This window comes from Motacilla alba, chromosome 4, assembly GCF_015832195.1.
Source record: "Motacilla alba alba isolate MOTALB_02 chromosome 4, Motacilla_alba_V1.0_pri, whole genome shotgun sequence".
Classification (NCBI taxonomy): domain Eukaryota; kingdom Metazoa; phylum Chordata; class Aves; order Passeriformes; family Motacillidae; genus Motacilla; species Motacilla alba.
In genome coordinates, this window is record NC_052019.1 from 58,380,867 (window position 1) to 58,400,898 (window position 20,032).

The 20,032-nt window shown below is 37.0% G+C and overlaps 1 protein-coding gene across 4 annotated transcripts in view; it reads right to left on the reverse strand.

Moving 5' to 3' along the window:
• Window positions 1-20,032, reverse strand: part of LRBA (LPS responsive beige-like anchor protein) — a 367,373-nt gene that overhangs the window by 53,863 nt on the left and 293,478 nt on the right. For all 4 annotated transcript variants that reach the window (XM_038136498.1, XM_038136496.1, XM_038136497.1 and 1 more), the window contains one exon: window positions 1,192-1,359. In XM_038136498.1, the coding sequence (XP_037992426.1) occupies window positions 1,192-1,359 (168 nt within the window). The remainder of the gene's footprint in view (window positions 1-1,191; window positions 1,360-20,032) is intronic.

Here is a 20,032-nt window from a genome sequence, read left to right on the forward strand (position 1 = left end):
TACAATACTCAGCCTACATTTCAGCTCACACTTTAACCAATCACTTCAAGAGCCTAATAAATACTCCTAAAAGGTAAGAATGATTCCTTGCCAATGCAGAGTGAGCAAATTCACTATCAGTGAATTGAAAACATGTCACAGTGAACATCTACTAGGTGACTCTTGGGTCAACCATCTTTTCCAAACCCAGATGACATTTTCTCTCTTGTAAGCCACGTGTCCCTGTATCCCTTCTTAGCTCATTTAAGGGTGTTTATGTGCAACACAGGTATTATAGGTTTAAATAGACTAAGATGCAATTGGCAGACTGATGGCAAGCCATGTAATGACAACATCGAGCCATCACTTTGGTATTAAGCCAGTCCCTGTGTCACCTCTAAATAAAACAGTTGATAGGATTCATATTACTTTGTTTTCATGGACTCTGAATATTTTATAACAAGGTACCATTTACATTTATTCTATAATTAATATACTTGCAGCTATACTTGGTACCAATACAGTGTCTGAAGAGGACATAAAATCAATCAAAAATCTATTTTAATCATGCCACCTTGCCCTTTTTCAAACAGCTGTTTAGGTGGTGGAGGAGGAACTTTCAAACACACAATATTCTGTGAGATACTTTGGCAAACAGATTTTCTGAATGATGCTGAGTAAAGCTACTGACCCTCGCAATGCTGAAATATTTTCTTTTGCATCTGAAAACCACAGCCAGGTTATTTTAATTTGATAGCAAACCAAATAAAGATCTGAGGCTACAAAACACTGATGTTAGCTACATATGCAAGACTGCACTTAAAGAGAACTGTTAAAAAGTGCAGAAGTAAATTCAGAAACACAAGCCAAATCAAGGTTGCTCACTACCACGAAGATCCAGAATCAGGCAACAAAATGACTGAACTCAGCAACTGAAGCAATCCTTGAACTTTTATTTTTATATTGGCATCCAGCTTGGGCTGAAATCCAGGTGCACAAAGTTTAAGAACAACTTGCATCCTTGTTCTATTCATTCTGCATGCTGTGACAACTGGTTCAGGCACCTTGCATTTGACTGGCCTGTGGCCAAACCATAAGAAAACACAAAGAAATAGAACATTCACCAGAAGCCTTGAACAATGTGGATTCTTTACAGTTTCAACACTGCGGTGATAACAAAGCCTTTTCTGTATTTATAAAGTACAAACTTACCTCTCTCAGTACAGAATCCGTTATTGAACTTAAATTAACAGCTCCTTCATAAGTCAAATAGTAGAATACATTCAGGGACCTAACAGCCTCTGGCCCTTGCTGTTTGTAGCCAAAAATCAGATCAATCCACTGGTGAAGCTGGCAGGAGACAAACTCACTTTCTAATGCCTGTGAAAAAAACCACACACAAAACACAAACTTGAGTTGGCCAGATAGTCATCATTTAGTAGTAGCAGGAGCATTTTTGTTTTACAGCATGCCAAATTATCTTAACAAGTCTAAATACAGAATTGGTAAGAGTATTTTAAACATTCTCTCCAGAAAAAGGTGGGCCTTGTGAGAGATGACAGAGTCCCATGCCCTACGTCCCACTTACTGAGACATCACTTTTTAAGCTGTAAAAGTGGAAAAAAAAGAAAAAAAAAAGCAGTAAGTGGAAAGTATTTGTGCCTTTACACACAGACAGGCTATGTTTTTATGAACTCTCAAAATGAAATTGTGCTGTCCTGTGTGATCTACATGCTGAAGAACAACAGCAGGATTATCTGATTCTGACAGCCAGAGAGAAGACTGATAGAATTTGGGAAACAGGACTAACTAGCCAGGGACGCTAGGGTAAAAATTTTTTAACAGGATGGAAATATCAAACTGCCACCACTTTCACACTTTTCTTGTGTACAAACCTATACAGATACCTATACAGAAATGCTATGCTGAATGATTAGGCTGCTTTTCTGAAGATGTTAACCAGTTACAACCCAATCCCCAAGACAAGAGCATCCAAAAACCACTATATTAAAAGGTAACCTAAAAATCATTGTCATCTGAGTTAATTTATGTAGATTAGATCACAATCAGGATTTGTTTTTCCTATTTTATACAGAGGATTCTATGTATTTCTGATTTGAATTACCAACTGAAAAAACACAACAAACAGATATTCTCTTCTTCTAGCAAAATGAATGGCATTTTCCTTGCAAAGGAAATTCCTAATTTTGAGCAGAGGAAGTTGAAATTAATCGGGAAACCAAGGAAATCACTCTGCAATTTGCACACAAAAATGATGGGTTTGTTTCATTAACCGATGCCTGAAAACAACATTTAAATTGACACATAAAACAAGCAATTGTCTTAATTTGTGTGGTGCACTCCAGACAAAAGCCCTAAATATGTTCAAATTAGAGCAAGCTGCTTGATTGTCACTGCAGTCTCATGTCATATTAATGCATGACAAACATTAAACCATACACTTAAATGGCAATTTATATCATTTAAATGTTTACTGCCACTCCAGATCATCACTCATTTAAATGTGACTTTCTGACAGCTAATTTCAGTTAATTTTCCTCGATTCACTTAATTAGAACTTTCAATCAAGAAAAGACCTGTACATATCTTAGACATCATATCATTCTTTTTTTATTATTACTTTTATTAGGATACTGAATGGCTGAAAGCATTCTTTAAAATGATTCACCACACAGTAGAATATCTGTTGGGATGACCATGTAGCAAAACCTTACAATATATATGCTTAGCTGGGATTTTTTTCTTTTTAATTTAAAAAACACCCAATATTTAGACACAGACACACAATTAAAACTATAAAAAACCACAAGCAGGCCAATTAAAAATTAATGATTTCAAAATTGTTTAATAAGATAAAACCAGTCAGGAGTCTCATGAGTGTCCACAATACTGCAATGTGCAGCCATAAAATTCTACAGGGCTCAGCAAATTACAATGATAAGAATTAATTTTCATGCTATCCTGATAAAAAAAAAAAAAACTGGAACATACTTACTGTTATCATTATAACTATTTAACACCAAGAAAACAAGCATGTTAGGAACTTGAGATTTTTTATAGGTACACAAGTAAATATTCAGCATGTGTTGAAGTAGCTAATATTCTCCTTTCATACAAAAGCTAGATTTTCCAAGAGTAATATTACCCTCACAAAGCATTAGGATGTGAATAATTAAAGGAATACCACTGCAAGCTCCTTAATGTCTATATAAATGTGACCTTTTTTTTCCTTTAAAAGCAAAACTAGAACACTTTGCCTTCTCAGGGAATGGCTGGGAGTCATCCTGATCTTACTTTTCTTTTTCAAATTTGAAGTTATTTTGCATTTGAAATTTTTACAGATTCAAAAGCAGATTTTTTTTTCCTTATTAAGCGGTTTTAAAATCTTCTTAGCTGCCAACTCCCAAGTGAAAGAGATAACTGAAAACCAGCTACAGTCTGCATCAGGACCTTGTAGGACAGACCAAACAGCACACAAATTCAAAGGCCAAATAAGCTTGCCTGGTATTTCATGTCCACAGTTAAGCTCTTGGTTAGAGGGAAGTGCTAATGCTATGACATAATCAATGGGGGAAGAATAATTAACAGCTTGTATAATGACTAAAGAACACACTTCCAAGGAAAACAACACCATGGGCTGGATCAGCGTTATGCACTTTGCACTGGTATATTTAAATATGGATCCTTCTTAAGAAAGCGTCTGAGAAATGAAGACATTGAAATTTGCAGAAATATTTGGTTATAAAAAGAAGGGTGTTTGCCTTGTTTGTTGTTTTTAAACATTGCTGTTAGCATTTACCTCTTGCAAACCTAAGCCAAGCCTATTGATGGTTCAGCATTTAGGATTACTTCAGCCTCAACTTAATCTAGGACAGGCAGTGCTCGTTAAGGCTCGAGTTAAACCCAGCACACAGCCATGGGATATGAACATCTTTCCATGCTGCTCCTGGAGCAAACCAAGGAATTGCCAGCACTCCCAGGGCAGAGAGAGCTCATTGCTCACCACGTACTCTGAGGGAAATACGCACCAACAAGGAAATCCCTGAAAATGTCCAGCATATAAAGCAATATCCAAACCCATTGAGTTATTGTAAAACAAATCAGGGACTAATGCCCAATTGTTAATGGATCAAACAAGCCCATGGAAAGGCAGTCACTTGAAGCCACATACAGATTGTCAATTCTGTCCACAGGAGACTCATATTAACTTTGACAAACTGTCTTGGGGCTGATATCTGTTTCTTTAATGAGATCTATTAGGCAGAGACTAAAACACTTGAGATATGCTAAAAAGTACAGTATACAGATGTCAAACACAAACACCTATTAGTAACTTTCATTTCTCTATTCCCAAGGTAGAAACACTTGAGACACATCAACAAATAGAAACTTTGATCTAACTAGGAAATTCTAGTTTACTCATAAATACTTTCTGAATGCACTATGTGATGTCACTAAATATGTGCAATCAAAACTATCTCATCGTGAAAAACTCACTATTTTATGAGCATCTTTTCCTGTCCTGTTCTCTGGAAGAACTGAACAAAGAATAATTTACTGCTGGCAACCAAAGACTAACATCAGTCTAATACTAATACAAATTATTTGGTAGAATAAGGATGGAACAACAAAAACATAAAACTAGCACGCTGGGAATGATTTTTCCTTTGTCCAGTAGAGATTCTCTAAAGATTTATCATTATATATTTTCCCAAACAATATTATACCTTTAGAATCAAGATTTGTATCTTTGAAGTGACTACTATGGCTTTTGTCCTCTACTTTTATTTCTGCTTTAGATTTTATGCAGTGACATACAGCATATGAAGTGATGTCTATTAAAAATAAATACATATTGTGCTTGAGTTTGGGATGTTCTAACACTGAAATTAGATGAAAGGCTTAACTGCATTTTTTTTTCATTAGCACAGATATATATTCATAGTCAAGCTATTCAGAAATAAATGACAGACCTACTTGCCTTATTCCTATGCTGATTAAAGCAAAGTAATTTTGAAGCACAGCATAAAGCATGCATGCAACTCTTATTTGAATGACAGAAAAAGTGTCCAAACCATAGAAAATGTGGTTTATGAAATGTTAAAATGAAAGGAGAAACTTTGTTGAGAAACCAAAACTGCTTGTACATGAATAATCTTTCCTATTTATTCAATTGAAAAAAACCCAAAAAACAAAGAACCAAATGCAAACAACCAAACCAACAAACCCAGGAATACACTTCTCAAGTAAAAATAATTGCCTGTTACCTTTAATGGACTAAACATTTTAATTCCCCCCTGGAAGAATTTCCTCTGAAATGCTTAAAATGGAGTCTCTTTTATGTTCCACTTGAAAAATATTTATGTATGAACAGAAAAGCAAGTATTAGGATTTCACACATTTTTTTGCAAAATCACAACTTTCAGGTGAAAAATACTCTTCTTGAACACGACAAAAAACCTGCATAACTACAGCAGCAGGTAAGGACTTTAAACTAATACGTGTTCTGGCTTGGAAATACATGTGTGCACATGCATTCAAAACAAAACCCCAAGCCCACCAAAACTAAACAACTGGAATGATGTTTGCATGTTCAGGCTTTCAGACACAAGTTGGTAATGCTGCCTTAACATTGATATATGACCTTTGTAGGTTACAACGAAGAAGGCTGTTTTTTTCAGCCTAATTAGAACTGTTTCAAATTTTCCTGCTAAATATATGATAGAAAGTCCTTTCAACATTTTTTTTTCTAGAGTTGCTTTTCACATCAGCCTTGTTCCAATCAGAATATGTTTTGAATTAAATTATTTTGATTCAATATGGGGATCACATTTCACTTCTAAGATTTAAAGTTTGAAAAGGAAAAGTTTAGGCTGTTCAAACAAAGCAAATGCAGCCACTTTGCGGAAAGCTATTCACATTTACCAAGACTGACAAATTGTTTGTGTGCACCATTAGGTCTAGTTTCTGCAATAGTTGCCAGATTTCCTGTCCTCCTAATAACATATTAACTCTACAAATGCTGGCTTTATCTTTAGACGTTTTTCAGTAAACTCTTGGATTTCAAAAGTAAATTAGGAAATGCACTTTCACCAGTGACACTGTTTGATCACAGAGGTACACACATCTGAGAATAAAGATGTATATAAAGTTATTAGAAAAATACAGGATTCAGGCCTGCCTTGAGGATATCAGAAGGAAGAGGACAGCAAAAGTACTAAGCAGAAAACTAACTCCATGTTCTGCATGAGGTAACACAAATTTCAAATGGATGAAAGGAAAATCAAAACAATTCACATGATTGGTGGTTTTTTAACTTGGTAAGTCACTATTTCAAGCAAATCCATTTAGTTTTGCTACTGTAATTTACAAATTGCTTTAAGCATGAAATACTTAAGAAACTGAGCATTATTTACAGAAAAAAAATTAAAGTAACTATTTCATTTTTCCTTTGTCTGTGCCTGTGTTCCAGAAATGCACTGCCAATCCTTCATTACTGTTGTAACAAAAGTGGGCATTTTACTTTATTTCTCTACTTGGTTAGCGATACCAGGATAAAGTACTCTGGAAAACACAGTCCTAATAAAACATTTAACTTAGTTGCTTTACTGAAGACAAATGATCTCATAGAAAAAAAAGATATCAGCAATTCGAGAAGCTCAGACACAGGAGATCTCTGGAAGATTAACTTCCCTTTCTCTGTTCCTTCTTCCCTGTATTTAACATTAAGCTAGTAAGTATTAACAAAAAAGGAAATTTGCATAATAGTGTAACTTACTGAAATTTTGTGGCAAGGTATATTCTGCATGAGCAGCACGTAAACAAAGAAAAATATTTTGCAATGCAATGATTCAAACTCCTATCTGAATTAATGCCATTATTGCATTATAAGAGTAGCATGTTTAGCCAAAAAATCTTAAGCACTTTTTTATCTTTTGGTAATTTCTATATTGAGTCTACGACAGTAATTTTGTAGTTTAAATGGAAAAGTCAGACAGCTGCTACACATTTTATAAAATGAAAACTGCATCTCCTTTGAAACTCAGCTTTATTCTCAACTGAAATGTCTTTTATTAGGTGGCAGGAATAAAAGATTTTAGAGAATATGAAAAAAATGCATTGGAGCATTTGTAGTTACTCTTTCCATCAAGGGCAGTGATCGCTTTTAAAATATTTCTCAGTATATCCTTGATAACCTTCAAATTTGAGAGAAATATTTTAAGGCAGAACTGCTACAATCTTCCACAAACAGTTTATGAACAGTACAAATTATGCATTTTATTCCCAAGTTTCAGAGTTTAGACATCTACCTTAGGTGTTGCCTTACCTCAGTTGTTCACAAATTCATGGTTGTTACAATGCTAACTTCCCTACTGAAAAAAAAGAGAGGGCAAAACCTGCCTCAGCCCACAGGCTCCAACAGTAAACAGATGCTTTTCAAAAGGCATCCCAAGAATGGCCCTGTCCCAACTGTCTGGTTCCTTCACACCAAGAGGTAGAAAAGGTACATAATTGGTATGAACAAAAAATTATCAGGGGGCCTTTATTACATTCCCCTACATGAAAAATAATTTATAAAAGCCATAATTAATTGCAGTTGTGAAATCACACAAATGGCCATTGTTATTCATAATACTGATAATACTGCTATATGTGGCTGGCATCTGTCCTTCCCCAGAGACACAAAGATTGGCTAGTCCGTAACCAATTTTTACTACAAAGTTGCCTACAAGCAAATATTGATAACACCAGTAGGTATTGCTGAGTTATTGACCATTTCCACTTTCCTCCACCACATCCCTGAATTTGTTGTCCACATTTAAAACATCTGCTACGTTGTTAAGTGGATTCTCTCCCACAGAAAATCATCAACATCCTGAGGCCAAGACAGAGAATGAAAACTCTTTCTGAAAATTCTCACACGTATTACCAAAAGGAGGCAGGAAGTTCCCTCCTCCCTGAAATTCAGCAATTCCTCTCCTAGCCATATCCTCTAGCACTTGTTTGCATGAAGACTGACAGCCTGGATCTGGAACCTATTACCCGTGGAAGCACAGGCTGTTAACCACACAGCTGACAGTTGCCTCAGCCAAATTAGTCCAAATGAAGTTTTGTGTTTTAAAAAAAAACCCAAACCCCAACCACCAAACACCAAAATTCCACCAGATGGGACTGCATTTCAGAGCACAATGCTGTGCACTGGTTGTCTCAGCATCCCACTCTGCCACAAAAACCTATTTTTCCCCTCGGAAGTCTAATGCGGGGACATTGCCTCCAATGCTTTACCTCACTTGCATTACTTCTAGCCAAGGGACTTTTGTGTGACACCTCCTTCAGCCTTGTGATCACAGTCTGAATGTCAAGTGTTAGCAAAGACAAACTGAAAGGTCAGAGGACTCCACACTTCTGAAAGGATGGTAAACAATCATTGAGCTTTTTGTGTTTCTTTCCCTTTAAGAGAGAGGTGCAAAATACACACCTCAAAACTTCAAACCGTGCAACATTTGCTTGCTTTTGAGGCTGTGTGAGCTTTTTAAACATTGAAGCTTCAAACAGACCAAATTCAGAAATTCAGGAAAGTACTAGAGTACTCTTAGCAGTGGGATTTTGATTTTAGCTTACATTTACTGAACATACCGGTAACACAATCCTAGTGCAACATACAAACTCAGTGATTGCAGTGAAGGTCATGAAGTTCTAGAAAGCATCAAAAAACATGAATACAGCTTGAATCACTAAAATGCAAAAAAAAAAATTATGTGAACACAGACCAAGCCACACTTGAAATGGTTTTCAAATAAGTATTTAGGCTACCACCCCATCGAATCCTCCAAGTTTAAGCCTAAGAATATTGTTTGGTTAATGATAGCACAACACACTTCAAACTGTGAGAAACTAGTAATTTTTTTTCATGCATTTTACATTTAAACTTCTTGTGCATTTCTTCCTTCCTAACACGTACTCCGTAAGCCCTAAAAGCGAACTGTTGCTTTATTTTTGCATTCTGTTTCAACAGCTTGCAGCATTTATGCTGTGCTTTGATGTGTCAGTTGTATACCCAATTCACAAGAGCTGTAATGATCAACAAGTATTAGTATGCATGTAAGAGGAGACAGCAATGGTTGCAAACACATGGTCTTCAAATCACTGCAAACAGCACAAGCAAACATCTTAGGAGTTGTAGAGAGTAATCTAATTTGTCTTTGAAGCCAGTGGTGGGGGGCATAAAAACGCTCCAGAGAAAGTTGTTTAAGATTAGGAAATGGTATGACAAAAGGTCAAGGAATTTAAAATTTAAAACACAGCTTAGATGCAAGTCAGGCAGAAAAGTTATTTCAATCTTGTAATTTGACTTGTCTGCTAATTCACAGAATAGAACAGTTCTAGAGCTTTTGGGGAACAGAACACAAGATTTACAAAGGCAATTTAGGGTACCACATCTGAATAAATCAGACTGCTACAAAAATAGGAAACAACACTATATCATCACATGGGACAAATGTGCAACTTCGGGGGCTGAAGTGCCCAGCTAAGAACAGGATTTGTTTGTTTGAGATGACTATAAACAGTGAAACCCTGATCTCTTATAAAACCATTCTGAGGGGCTGTTTAGGATGACACTACGAGGTGTGTTTGGCAAGTACATCAGACTCCTTGAAGCTGGCATTTAATTGGACTGACAAAGGAGAATCATCATTTGACTTTCAGAATGACAGAGAAAGGAAGAATTTGTGCAGCAAGGACACTCAGCATTTAAGGAAAAATAATCAGATTTGTGGAATATACTATTTGGAAAATGAAATGCTCATTGCAAACATGCTCAAACACAGCAGGTTTCCATTTAACATTTTGTTCTGGCACACTTGCATAACAAACTACCCAAGCTATTGGAAAGTCTGGATCCAGACACACTGGCACTCAGGGTGGCTCACCTACCAAATACCCTAGGGCAAGGGCTCCCAGTTTCCTGACTAAGGAGGACCCTGCCCCAATCCTGACTGGATCATTCCCTCTCCCAATGGATCCACTGGGTTGTCTCATGGTCCCTGGGAGGAGGTTGGCTAGCACTGGAATTCATAACAGAACAAAAAGCTCTTAGGAGTGAAGTTCAATGCTTGAAAGAAATCAAACTGAAAATGAATTTGTAAATGTATTTACAATTTGTAAATGTATTAATTATTTGAAAATGTATTTATAAATTACTTCTTAAAATATCCATCCTTAGAAAGCACAAAATTTTCTGATTTTTTTTATTCTCATTTCATAATGTATTGCATGTTAAGTTTCAAACAGCTTTATTCATAATGCTTTCTTGTAAAAATTTTTTCTAGATTTTATTCCCTTCTTTCACCTAACCAGCCTCAAATTTCCATAGACAGCTGTACACAGAAAGACCAGAAAGACAAGTGATATATTGAGTATATTGAGCATGCTCAGGAAACCAAGGCATAAACACCTCCAAGTGCAACAGACAGTCTGCAGCCAGTTGAGAGCAAACTTTTCATAACCTATATATTACTCTGCCATGAACCACACTAGTGGGAAGGGCACAAGAGATGAATACTATGAACATTTAGAGGTTGAATGCTGAAAAAGCATCTGGTAAGTTATTAACATTTTTATTAACTACATATTCTCCTGTTATAAGCTAAATAAGATGGTAGAAAACTCTAGAATTTCCCCTTATATTAACAACATAACTTTTTCTTCACAGATGTGCTAAAAAAACCCCTAACACTTAGAAATAAAGTAATACTGTAGTAAAATGATATTAAACTCCCATCTTCCAAATAACCATTTAATTCAGAAGCTGAACTCCCACAGCAGCTCTTGCTACTTGAGGGAAAACAAGCAACTATCTATGATGTTACTTCCCAGGATGGAAGAAGAAAGGCCTAAAAAATAAAAAACAAAACAAAACAAAAAAAGCAGCACAATATTATGCCATGTTTTAAGGCAGCAACAACCAAACAACAAGGTTTTAATCAAATAGCACTCTAGTAAGCCTGTGGAGTGGCATGCAGTTTTCTTACCTAGAGGATGCTAAGCACAAGGGCACCATCGGGTCCTTGTTTCACCAGAGCTCTACTGGCCCTGTTGGCCATTTACTCAAGACTTGGGCTTGGTGATCCTAGGGGATCCCTTCCAACTCAGAACATTCTGTGAAACCGCAACTTTATCCAGAGAAGTGAAAGGAGCCCATAGCTATAGAGTACCACCACCTTCACACCACAGGGTGCTTGCTGCTCCAGGTACCTCCTCCAACCTCTGTCACCTCAATGCCACCGCAGGTACCTCCTCCAGCCTATGTCACCTCAGGTGTGGAGGTGCCCTCCAACACCCACTACCTCAGTGCTGCAGGTACCATCTCCAGCTCTGTCACCTCAGTGCTACCGCAGGTACCTCCTCCAGCCTCCATCAGCCCACTGCCACAGGCACCTCTTGCAGCTTCTGTCACCCCAGTGCCACAGGCACCAGCCTCCGTCACTTCAGCTTTGCCCTGCAGAGCAAATGGGAAACCAGCTCTGCATTTTCAATTCCACCCTTTATTTCCACTACCCCAGGTATGTGCCAAACAGCAAAAAATCCCTTTTCGCAGCGTTCGGAAACGCTGCGAGCTGGCGGGCGGGGCAGCTGGGGATGCCTCCCCTCAGCGCTCCGGCGGAGCCGCCGGCAAAGCGCCGCTGCCGCTGCGGGCCCCGGCGGCTCCGGGCCCTTGCCCAGCGCCGTGGCCGAGGCTCCGAGCCCCGCTCCCAGCCAGGGAGGGGTTAAGGGGTGCAGGGATGTGCTGGGGCGGGGGAGCAACCCCGGCTCTAATGAGGCGCTCCCGAGGAGCCCGCGGCGGCTTTCAAACCTGGCCCGCCTCAAACGGGGCCACCCCGGCACGGAGCGGGGGTGACTGGAATAAATGCCCGCAGTAATTAACTCAGATTGGGAAGCACCTGACTGGAAAGGGAGACAAGGAGCCGTGCCGCAAGGGAAGCTTTGCTTTAGCGCCGTGTTTGTGTGCGCTAGGAGAGCTCTGCCTTTCAAGTAGGTACGTGGGGCACTAATGAAAAGCAGCTCTCGGCCCAGGGCCTCCCCATTCACTCTCAAAGAGGCAAAGAAGAAAAGCTTCAAAGTAGAACCTAATTTACTTCATCCAAATCCGGCTCTGGGCAGCCTGCAGTTTGTACTGACACCGCGACAAAATATTGGCCAAAAAAGAGAAGAGTCCCCTCTTTTCAGAGGGAGGTTAAATATTCTAAAAGCACATGCAAGCTGTTGGTTTGATTTTTTTGTTTTGTTTTTTTGTTTGTTTGTTTTTTAAATTTTATTCTAGTTAAATACAGCTATTAAGGCCTTCATCAAAAATAGCAATCTTTCCATTTTCCACGCTCAAGTTGCCAAATTTTATAAAGCCTGAACACATTCCCTTCCCTCTAGTGGTGGAAACTTTATTTTTTGCAATGTGAAAAACAGCAATTACACATATCTTTTTTTTTTTTTTTGGGGGGGGGGGGGGGGGGGGGGGGTAATAGTTTTGGCAATCTCCGACAACCCTTAGGCAGGAAACACATTTGCTGTTTGCTGGCTCTCTGTGCCATGCAGTCTTGCCACTTGATTTTATAAAGCAGAGTTCCAAAGAGTGAGGGCATTACTGCCTGCTGTTTTACAAGCAATCAGCAATTCATTGCGCCAGTGCTGTCCTGTACCTGCTGAGTAAATGCTTAAAAAAAGTTCCACTAACTGCCCAGAAACAACTACGGTATGGTAGCAAAAGCAATTCACCAAATGTTTATACTGAGCCTCTGATTTATTTGACAGCTTTACACCTTCAAGACATGATATAATTAAATGTTTTGACAATGGAACAAAATTGTATAAATTAGAAAGTCGTTAAAGCTGTACAGTATCTAAAATGAAAACATAGTGTGCCTGTAAAACATGATTTCTAAAATGCTTCTATAAAATTGACAAAAAGTATTTAACTTTTTTGTCCTTAGACTTTCTGCTACTGTATTAAACTGTTGAACATCTAAAAAAATCTTAATTTAGTCACTCTATGAATGCCATTTGAGAAGATTACAAATGCAATTCTGTGTTATTTTAGAAAGACAAATCATAGCTTAAGCAGAAATAGCAGACCCAAAATGTGTCGCTGTTTAGAAGTTAAAATACTGTGCATTACCTTAATTTGTGTAAATTGCTGTTATTTTGATCGTTTCAAAATAAAAATCAACAGCTGCCACAATGTCTTAGGGGACAACTAACAATGCTGTGATGTTAATCCTGCCCCTCCAAGGCACTCAGTTCAAGCCTCAGAAAACATTTTGTGCCTGTGTAGACCAGCGAGATGCAAGCTGGCACTTCCTATCACAGAGAAGAGGGCCCACAACACACCAGGAATGCCAAAAACAGGATTCAGAAGGTGAAAAATTCACTGCTGCCCATGCCTGTGTTCAAAGGCCAGCCCAGGAGAATACCAGGAATAACCAGTCATGTTCCAAATGAAAACAAGCATATTGAAAATCAAATTTTAAAATCGAAACAAATGTCCGTGAACTACGATTGCTCACTCTAAGGTCAGTTCGTATCTTTTAAATGCAGTTTCATTATCGTTTTTTGGTAGTATGTGTATAAAATGTGAGCTTATTGCTGGCCTTAAAAGCTAACTGTTTAAACAATGTATAATTATATAACCATTATTTAAACATTAAAGCCTTTAAGCAACTATGCAAAAACATTTAGAATCAACTTTGTAATGCAGTTGAAGAGCACTGTTGTTCTAAAGGAAACTGTAATCCAGCAAAAGGTAACAATGACCAGTTGTTTATAAAAACCACTGAAATGTTTGGGAACTAGTTGACATTCTCATGCTCTGTTTATGTTTCCATTCATCATCCTTCTCCTTGAGAAGATAGCTCAAAAGGAAGAACGACTAGAGAACAAAATTTTGTTTAAATTACACATGGAGACGTCAGGTAATTTAACAAATCGAGACAAAAAAGGGATGCCTGTGTATAGCTAAAATCATTATTGCATTAAATCATTTTCTCCTCTCTCTCTCCCTCCCTCTCAGAGACCCATCTTTGCAGTGAGGTTTACAGTTATTTTGTATATTCAGCATTGCCAAGAATTTCTAACTCACAAGTGAAGAAAAGGAACCAGAAATACAATCCAAATGTAGAAGTACACGATGTATAAATGTTACTCTAGTCTTGTCAATCAAATAACAGACACAATCTTTACTTAAAACCTGTATCTTAATGATGGACTCCCACTCTCTTCACACTTCTCTTCCATTGCACTGTAACAGAATACAACACAATATAATTTGATGCCCATAGAAAATAAATTGGTGGCAATGGGATAATTTCAGGACTGGTATAGTGGGCAAATGGATAAGAGTTATTTATCAAACTGTTCATTAGGAGGAGTATGGCTGCAGTGGGCTCTGTTTCTGAATAGAAATCTCTTTTTTGCCCCACACTCGTAAATTATTGAAGCCAGGTAGCACATTTCCATAATGATGTATGTGATAAGTGAATGTGGGGAAACTGTTTTCCCTTACACCTTTGTGGAAGATGGTTCAGGAAGCTACCATTTTGTTCAATCAAACGTTTGGGTTTCGATTCCAGATTCTGTTCCATATCTGCATTCCAACCACCATGGGTTTGAAATAAATTACGAAGAAAACTGTGAGAATGAAAAAAAAAATAGCTCGAGCTCCTTGGAAAGAACTTATTCTCTATTTCATTCTCTATCCATTATTTCATTATTCATACAAAAGTATGAAATAACTGGGATAATTGTAAATAGCCACATTTGAAAAATATTCCTTATGTGACAAGCTGGCAAGAATTCTTGCCACAGAAGGATTAAGCAGGGTGTGCTTGCTTGCTACAAAACCAAAATAAAATGAACTTCTCTGACTGGTCCCATTGCATTTTTGCTGTATTTCATTTGGGGAGTGTTACAGAGGATGGCTGAGCACTGTAGGTTGAGTTAAACAGAATATTCCAATTGTTTGTTAATTTGATGGTAGAAGTCATTCATTAGTCCTTCATCTTACAGTGTTCTCAATTTGCTAAATACCCTTTTTTTTTCCCCAGCATGTAAGTAAATTAAAGCGGACATTTTATAACTAAACAAACAAACATCAAAATAATAAGCTTTTATGCAGCCACCCCATGCAGGTGGATTTTTTTGTTTTTATGAACTGTAATAATATAGTATGTCCTACTACTACTTAGCTTGCATGCACACATACTAAAATCTTATTTGAAACATTGTTCTGTAGTAATATAAATCTTGCTATAGTCAATCCACCTAGAAAATGTTGTAAATTGTTTTATGAAATAATTAATTGTAAAGTTTTACTTAAAAAAAAAAAGAATTCCATGTCTCTCAGATACTGAGTCTATTCCAGAGATCTGCTGACAAGGAAATACACACACATAAAAATTCCATCTTACTCAAAAAGTTTTAGAACAAAGTCTTTTGGTGACTTTATGTACTGCCCTTGCCACTGAGATGACAGAATTTGCTAGGCATATAATTCAATGTCATTCATGACTTAAATTCTTTTAAATGAGTTATGTTAATCCAAATTTTTATTTTAACAACCATCCTCTTCAGTTTCCTCTCATGAAGACAAACAATAAAACGGCCAGTGCTTTTCTCAGGCAAGAAGTGACTTAGACTACATTTCATTCTTTTGTACCTAACCTGGTTTTTATTCATCCTTTAATTGTGGCAATGTTGATCTTTTTCCATTCATTAAATATTTTTGGAAAAATTTATCCATTAAATGAGAACAAACATACAAAATGATCCCACATCTTTCCTTATAAGAAAATTAAATATAATAGCCTGCAGTGTTGATGGAAATTACATGCAGAGATTCTGCTACCTAAAACCTTTCTCAAATTTTAAAGTGTTTGAATAAATCCCAATTCACCATTAAAAAAAAATACAACTCTGAAAATTAACAAAATTGTAAAAGTCTGAGAATTGGTACTATAACAATCAGAACCACAAGTGCAAAGATTTCAAAAAGCTCTACTGCAGCATTCTTTGTAAATTTGATTTAGCTTGAGCAAGCTCCCCTCCTGCTATTTACATACTAAATAAATACATGATATAGTGGTAAAATCTACAACTTCAATACATCCTTTAAAATGTACATTCATAAAACCCCTAAGCAGGTAATCACAGGGACTTCTCATGTAACACAGTAATCACCTTAGAGGGCCTTACATATTTATGACACTTCTGCACTGTACACACACTAAACAAGCCCTTTAGTTTTCTTCTTTACAAAAATACACCAGGCCACATTATAAAGATTTATCATAGCACTACGGAAAATAAGGGAAATGTGCTATGATTTATTAGCCAATTAAATGCATAATTACTGATTTATCCTTCAAATTACCTATGAAAAGACCTATTGTTGTGTGCTCAAATGAAATTCTTAGTGTATGATTATTGGCAATACTAAAAACTCACAAGAAGAATGTCCAGCTTAGTGAGTGCACCCAAATAGAGATGTAGAAGAAGACAAAAACCATTTACCTGCAAAAATGACAGTGTGTGCAGGAAATAGTATTATTAACATGACATGATGACAATTAAAATTGCATGGCTTCATATTTGACATAATTATATCTGTTTTTGCTAAAAGTTAAGATATTGGCAATATATTTTTCTGGACATCAGAGGACTAAAAATACTAAAATGCAAAAGGTTTTTTAAATCAACTTGCTAATTGTTGTTAATTTTTAAGTATTGCAATTATCTTATCGGTCCTGGGCCATGAACATGTGTGAGAATTTCAGTATCACACTCTATGCACAAAAGAAAAAATAAAGGTACCTGTAGGAAAGAGATTTCTGAAAAGTTTGTGACTCATTTATGGACAGAAATTTCATCAGCTGCCTTGTATTTCAGTGTTTGTTTCCCAGACACTTCCCTGCCACTAGACAATAACATTATAGTTAGTTCTGCACAAAACTTGTGTGGGCAATGCTCAAGCACCCAGTGAAAAACCTTCAAATTGAGAGAAGATTCAAAACTACCAAGAACAGAAAGCAATGATGGCTGCCTAACCATGAAAATTCAGCAGAACCTGGTAGTGCCTGCCAGGCACACATCCTGTCTGACTGGCACCTACAATGTCAGGACTGGGGAAGAGGGAGGAAAAGAAGACCTTCCCACCTCCAGAAATTTGCACAAGAAAACAAAGAAGAGGAAGGAGAGGGGCTACACTGCCAGCCCCTGAAAGCCACAATTCATTCTTTCCAGTTACGCAAGAGTTAAGAGGTAAAAACCATTACAAAAAATTTTGGGCCTTAAAATACAGTACAATTTTTAATTGCCCAGGTAAATCTGAGACTTGAGAGTTCACATTTTCAACCATCTATCCATAGAATTAGAAAACAGTTTAATTAGGAAACTGATGAATTACAAAAGCTTAAACTTCAGCACGCTAACAATTTCAAGGGCAACAGCTTAAAGAAAAACACAAACTATGGCAAAATTTAAAGTGAGAAAGCCTAGAGATTAAAAATGCAAAAATCTTAAAGAAAAAGTTTACTGGAAACCATAAGTAAAAACGGATTGTAGACTAAATTCAGTATATAACCCACAGATCCCTCTACATAAAACAGTGGGGGGTTCACATTATATTGAGTGAGACGTACACTAACGAATATTTTCAAAGGCCTTGCGGCTGCTGTTCCACTGAAGGGAAACAAGCTGTTTAATACAGCTGGTAAAAAGCACATAATGAATAGAAATATGAAAACAAGCAACTAGGTTTACATTGAGCCTTAAGTTAATCTCTGCACACACAGGGGTATTCAATGCAAATAATAACAATATTAACAATAGTAAGATTTCAAAAACTTGTTTCTTTTTTATAAAGGCCTTCATTAATTCCACATGTATAGCAATCTTGTACTTTTTAAATACCTAAATCCCAAAGACTTCTCCTTTAGACAATACCTAGTTTTGGCAAAACGAAATCAAAACCACGTCATACAGTAATGTGTTTTCTGACTATGCAAAATGACTCTGAGTTCTTCTAATTAAACATTTCACAATGACTAATACAAACAAGGAGCAAAGTTACTGTAAGAAATTCAAGTATAATTTACACACAAACAAGAATATTCATTATATTCATAACACAAGTTAAAAAATATCCATGCCATTGGATCTGGTGAGGCAGCCTATGCGCACCAGCCAGTTCACTGGTGGAGCTGCCTCAGCTCCAGTGTCACAAGGAATATCTGGGAGAAGCTGAAGTTATGGATAAGGGATGAAGAGTAAGAAGCAAAGGACACACATAGGGAGGAAAGAAGCAACTGGTTACATTCTCCAGATAAGTGCTTTAAAGATGAACTTTCACATCACAATAATTTCCAATTTATTCTGAGAAAAGCATGAGGTAGTGTTTAAGATCTTCAGAACACATTCATCAGCAGGACAAGGCCCTTTTAATGCGCCTTATGAAAATATATATACCTGTTTCTTTATACTTAAAAATAAGTACTTAATAATATAAAATAATTTTAGTGTCTTTTTAAATGTGCTTCACAGATGCCCCTTATTCTGACTTATCAAGAAGAACATAAATTAAGTTCGGCCCAAGAAATTACATGCAAGTGTTAATACTAGAGTTAGCAAAATACACTGACATATTTTATAGCTCACTGTGTATTACACCTTCCTAACTAGCTACATAAACTAAAAATGTGCAATATTTTTAATTAAGTAAGGAGACTACAGCCCTAGATGCTAAAAACATAGACTTTCATAAAACATGATGATTCAAGGATATTGGTAGGCAAAACTAAACTGTGGAAAAATCTTTACGTATTCCTTCAAACACGGAGCAGAAATCAACTTTCTCTTTTCTCACAACCCACATGTGTCATTAAAGATTCCAAATGCAGACTTCGAAGAGAATGTGTGTGTTTTTAGGGCTGCTACAGTATGCTAGGAAGCTACTGTTCCTCTGTATATTTAATATAAACCAGTCCCTGCAACACTAACTGAACATAAATTAAAAATTTTGTCATTAATATGATTTCATTCTGGAATCTCCACTTTTGAGAACAATGGGGCACAGAGCAGAATGCACATTCTTATACTGCTTTGTGAAACTTGGCATTTGTCAGTGTCATATAAAACACATCAAAAAAGCATCACTACCAGTTTTAGCACAAATATTTAAAGTAGTTCAGTATGAACTTTATGTCCAAATAAAGTCGACTAATACCCAGCAAGCAGTGGCGCAGCTGCATTAGCTCATGTAATGTTTCACACATGGAAACCAAGATGCAAGATTACCTCATTTATGGTAACACTCATAAACTACACAGTACACAGTAAACATGTCTACCCAGCAAATTAAAATATCACTGCACTATGCAGCAGCTGAAGCTATCCAGAACCTGTTTATAATCCAATAGAAACAGAAATTTGTCTTCAGTTCTAGAAACAGGGGGGAGGGGGGCGAATCAAAGTCTAAGTAAAATAAACTGCACTGCAAGTGTCACTTGCCCCAAGACTTCCTGCTTCCCACAAAAGACATGCAACCACATTCTGGAGATCAAAGGTCACAGCTTTACAATAGAATACATTGTAAATAGGTTTAAAATAATTGAATACAACTGCAAACCAAGGACTCATTTATAGCTTGCTAGGAAAAAAATATAGCTGTTTTAAGTCATTCCCGTATATGAACTGAAACCTGCATTATAAAACTGCATCTGCTTCCAAACTACCAGATCAGCACCTGCATACCAGTTGGATTTAGTCATTCCACAGCCATCTAAATAATGAAATGCTTCTGAGTAAATTACATGCCACCATTGTTTTGATTATACTCCACAATGTCTGGAAAAGCAGGGCCATAACTGCTGGCAAGGGACTGGGTGCTCTGCAGCTTTCCAAGGATCTGAGGCTCATCCCTACATCCTTACAGTAGTGAGAACCACTTCTTCTTGCTGCAGAATCAAGCCTTGGCATAAATGCTGGA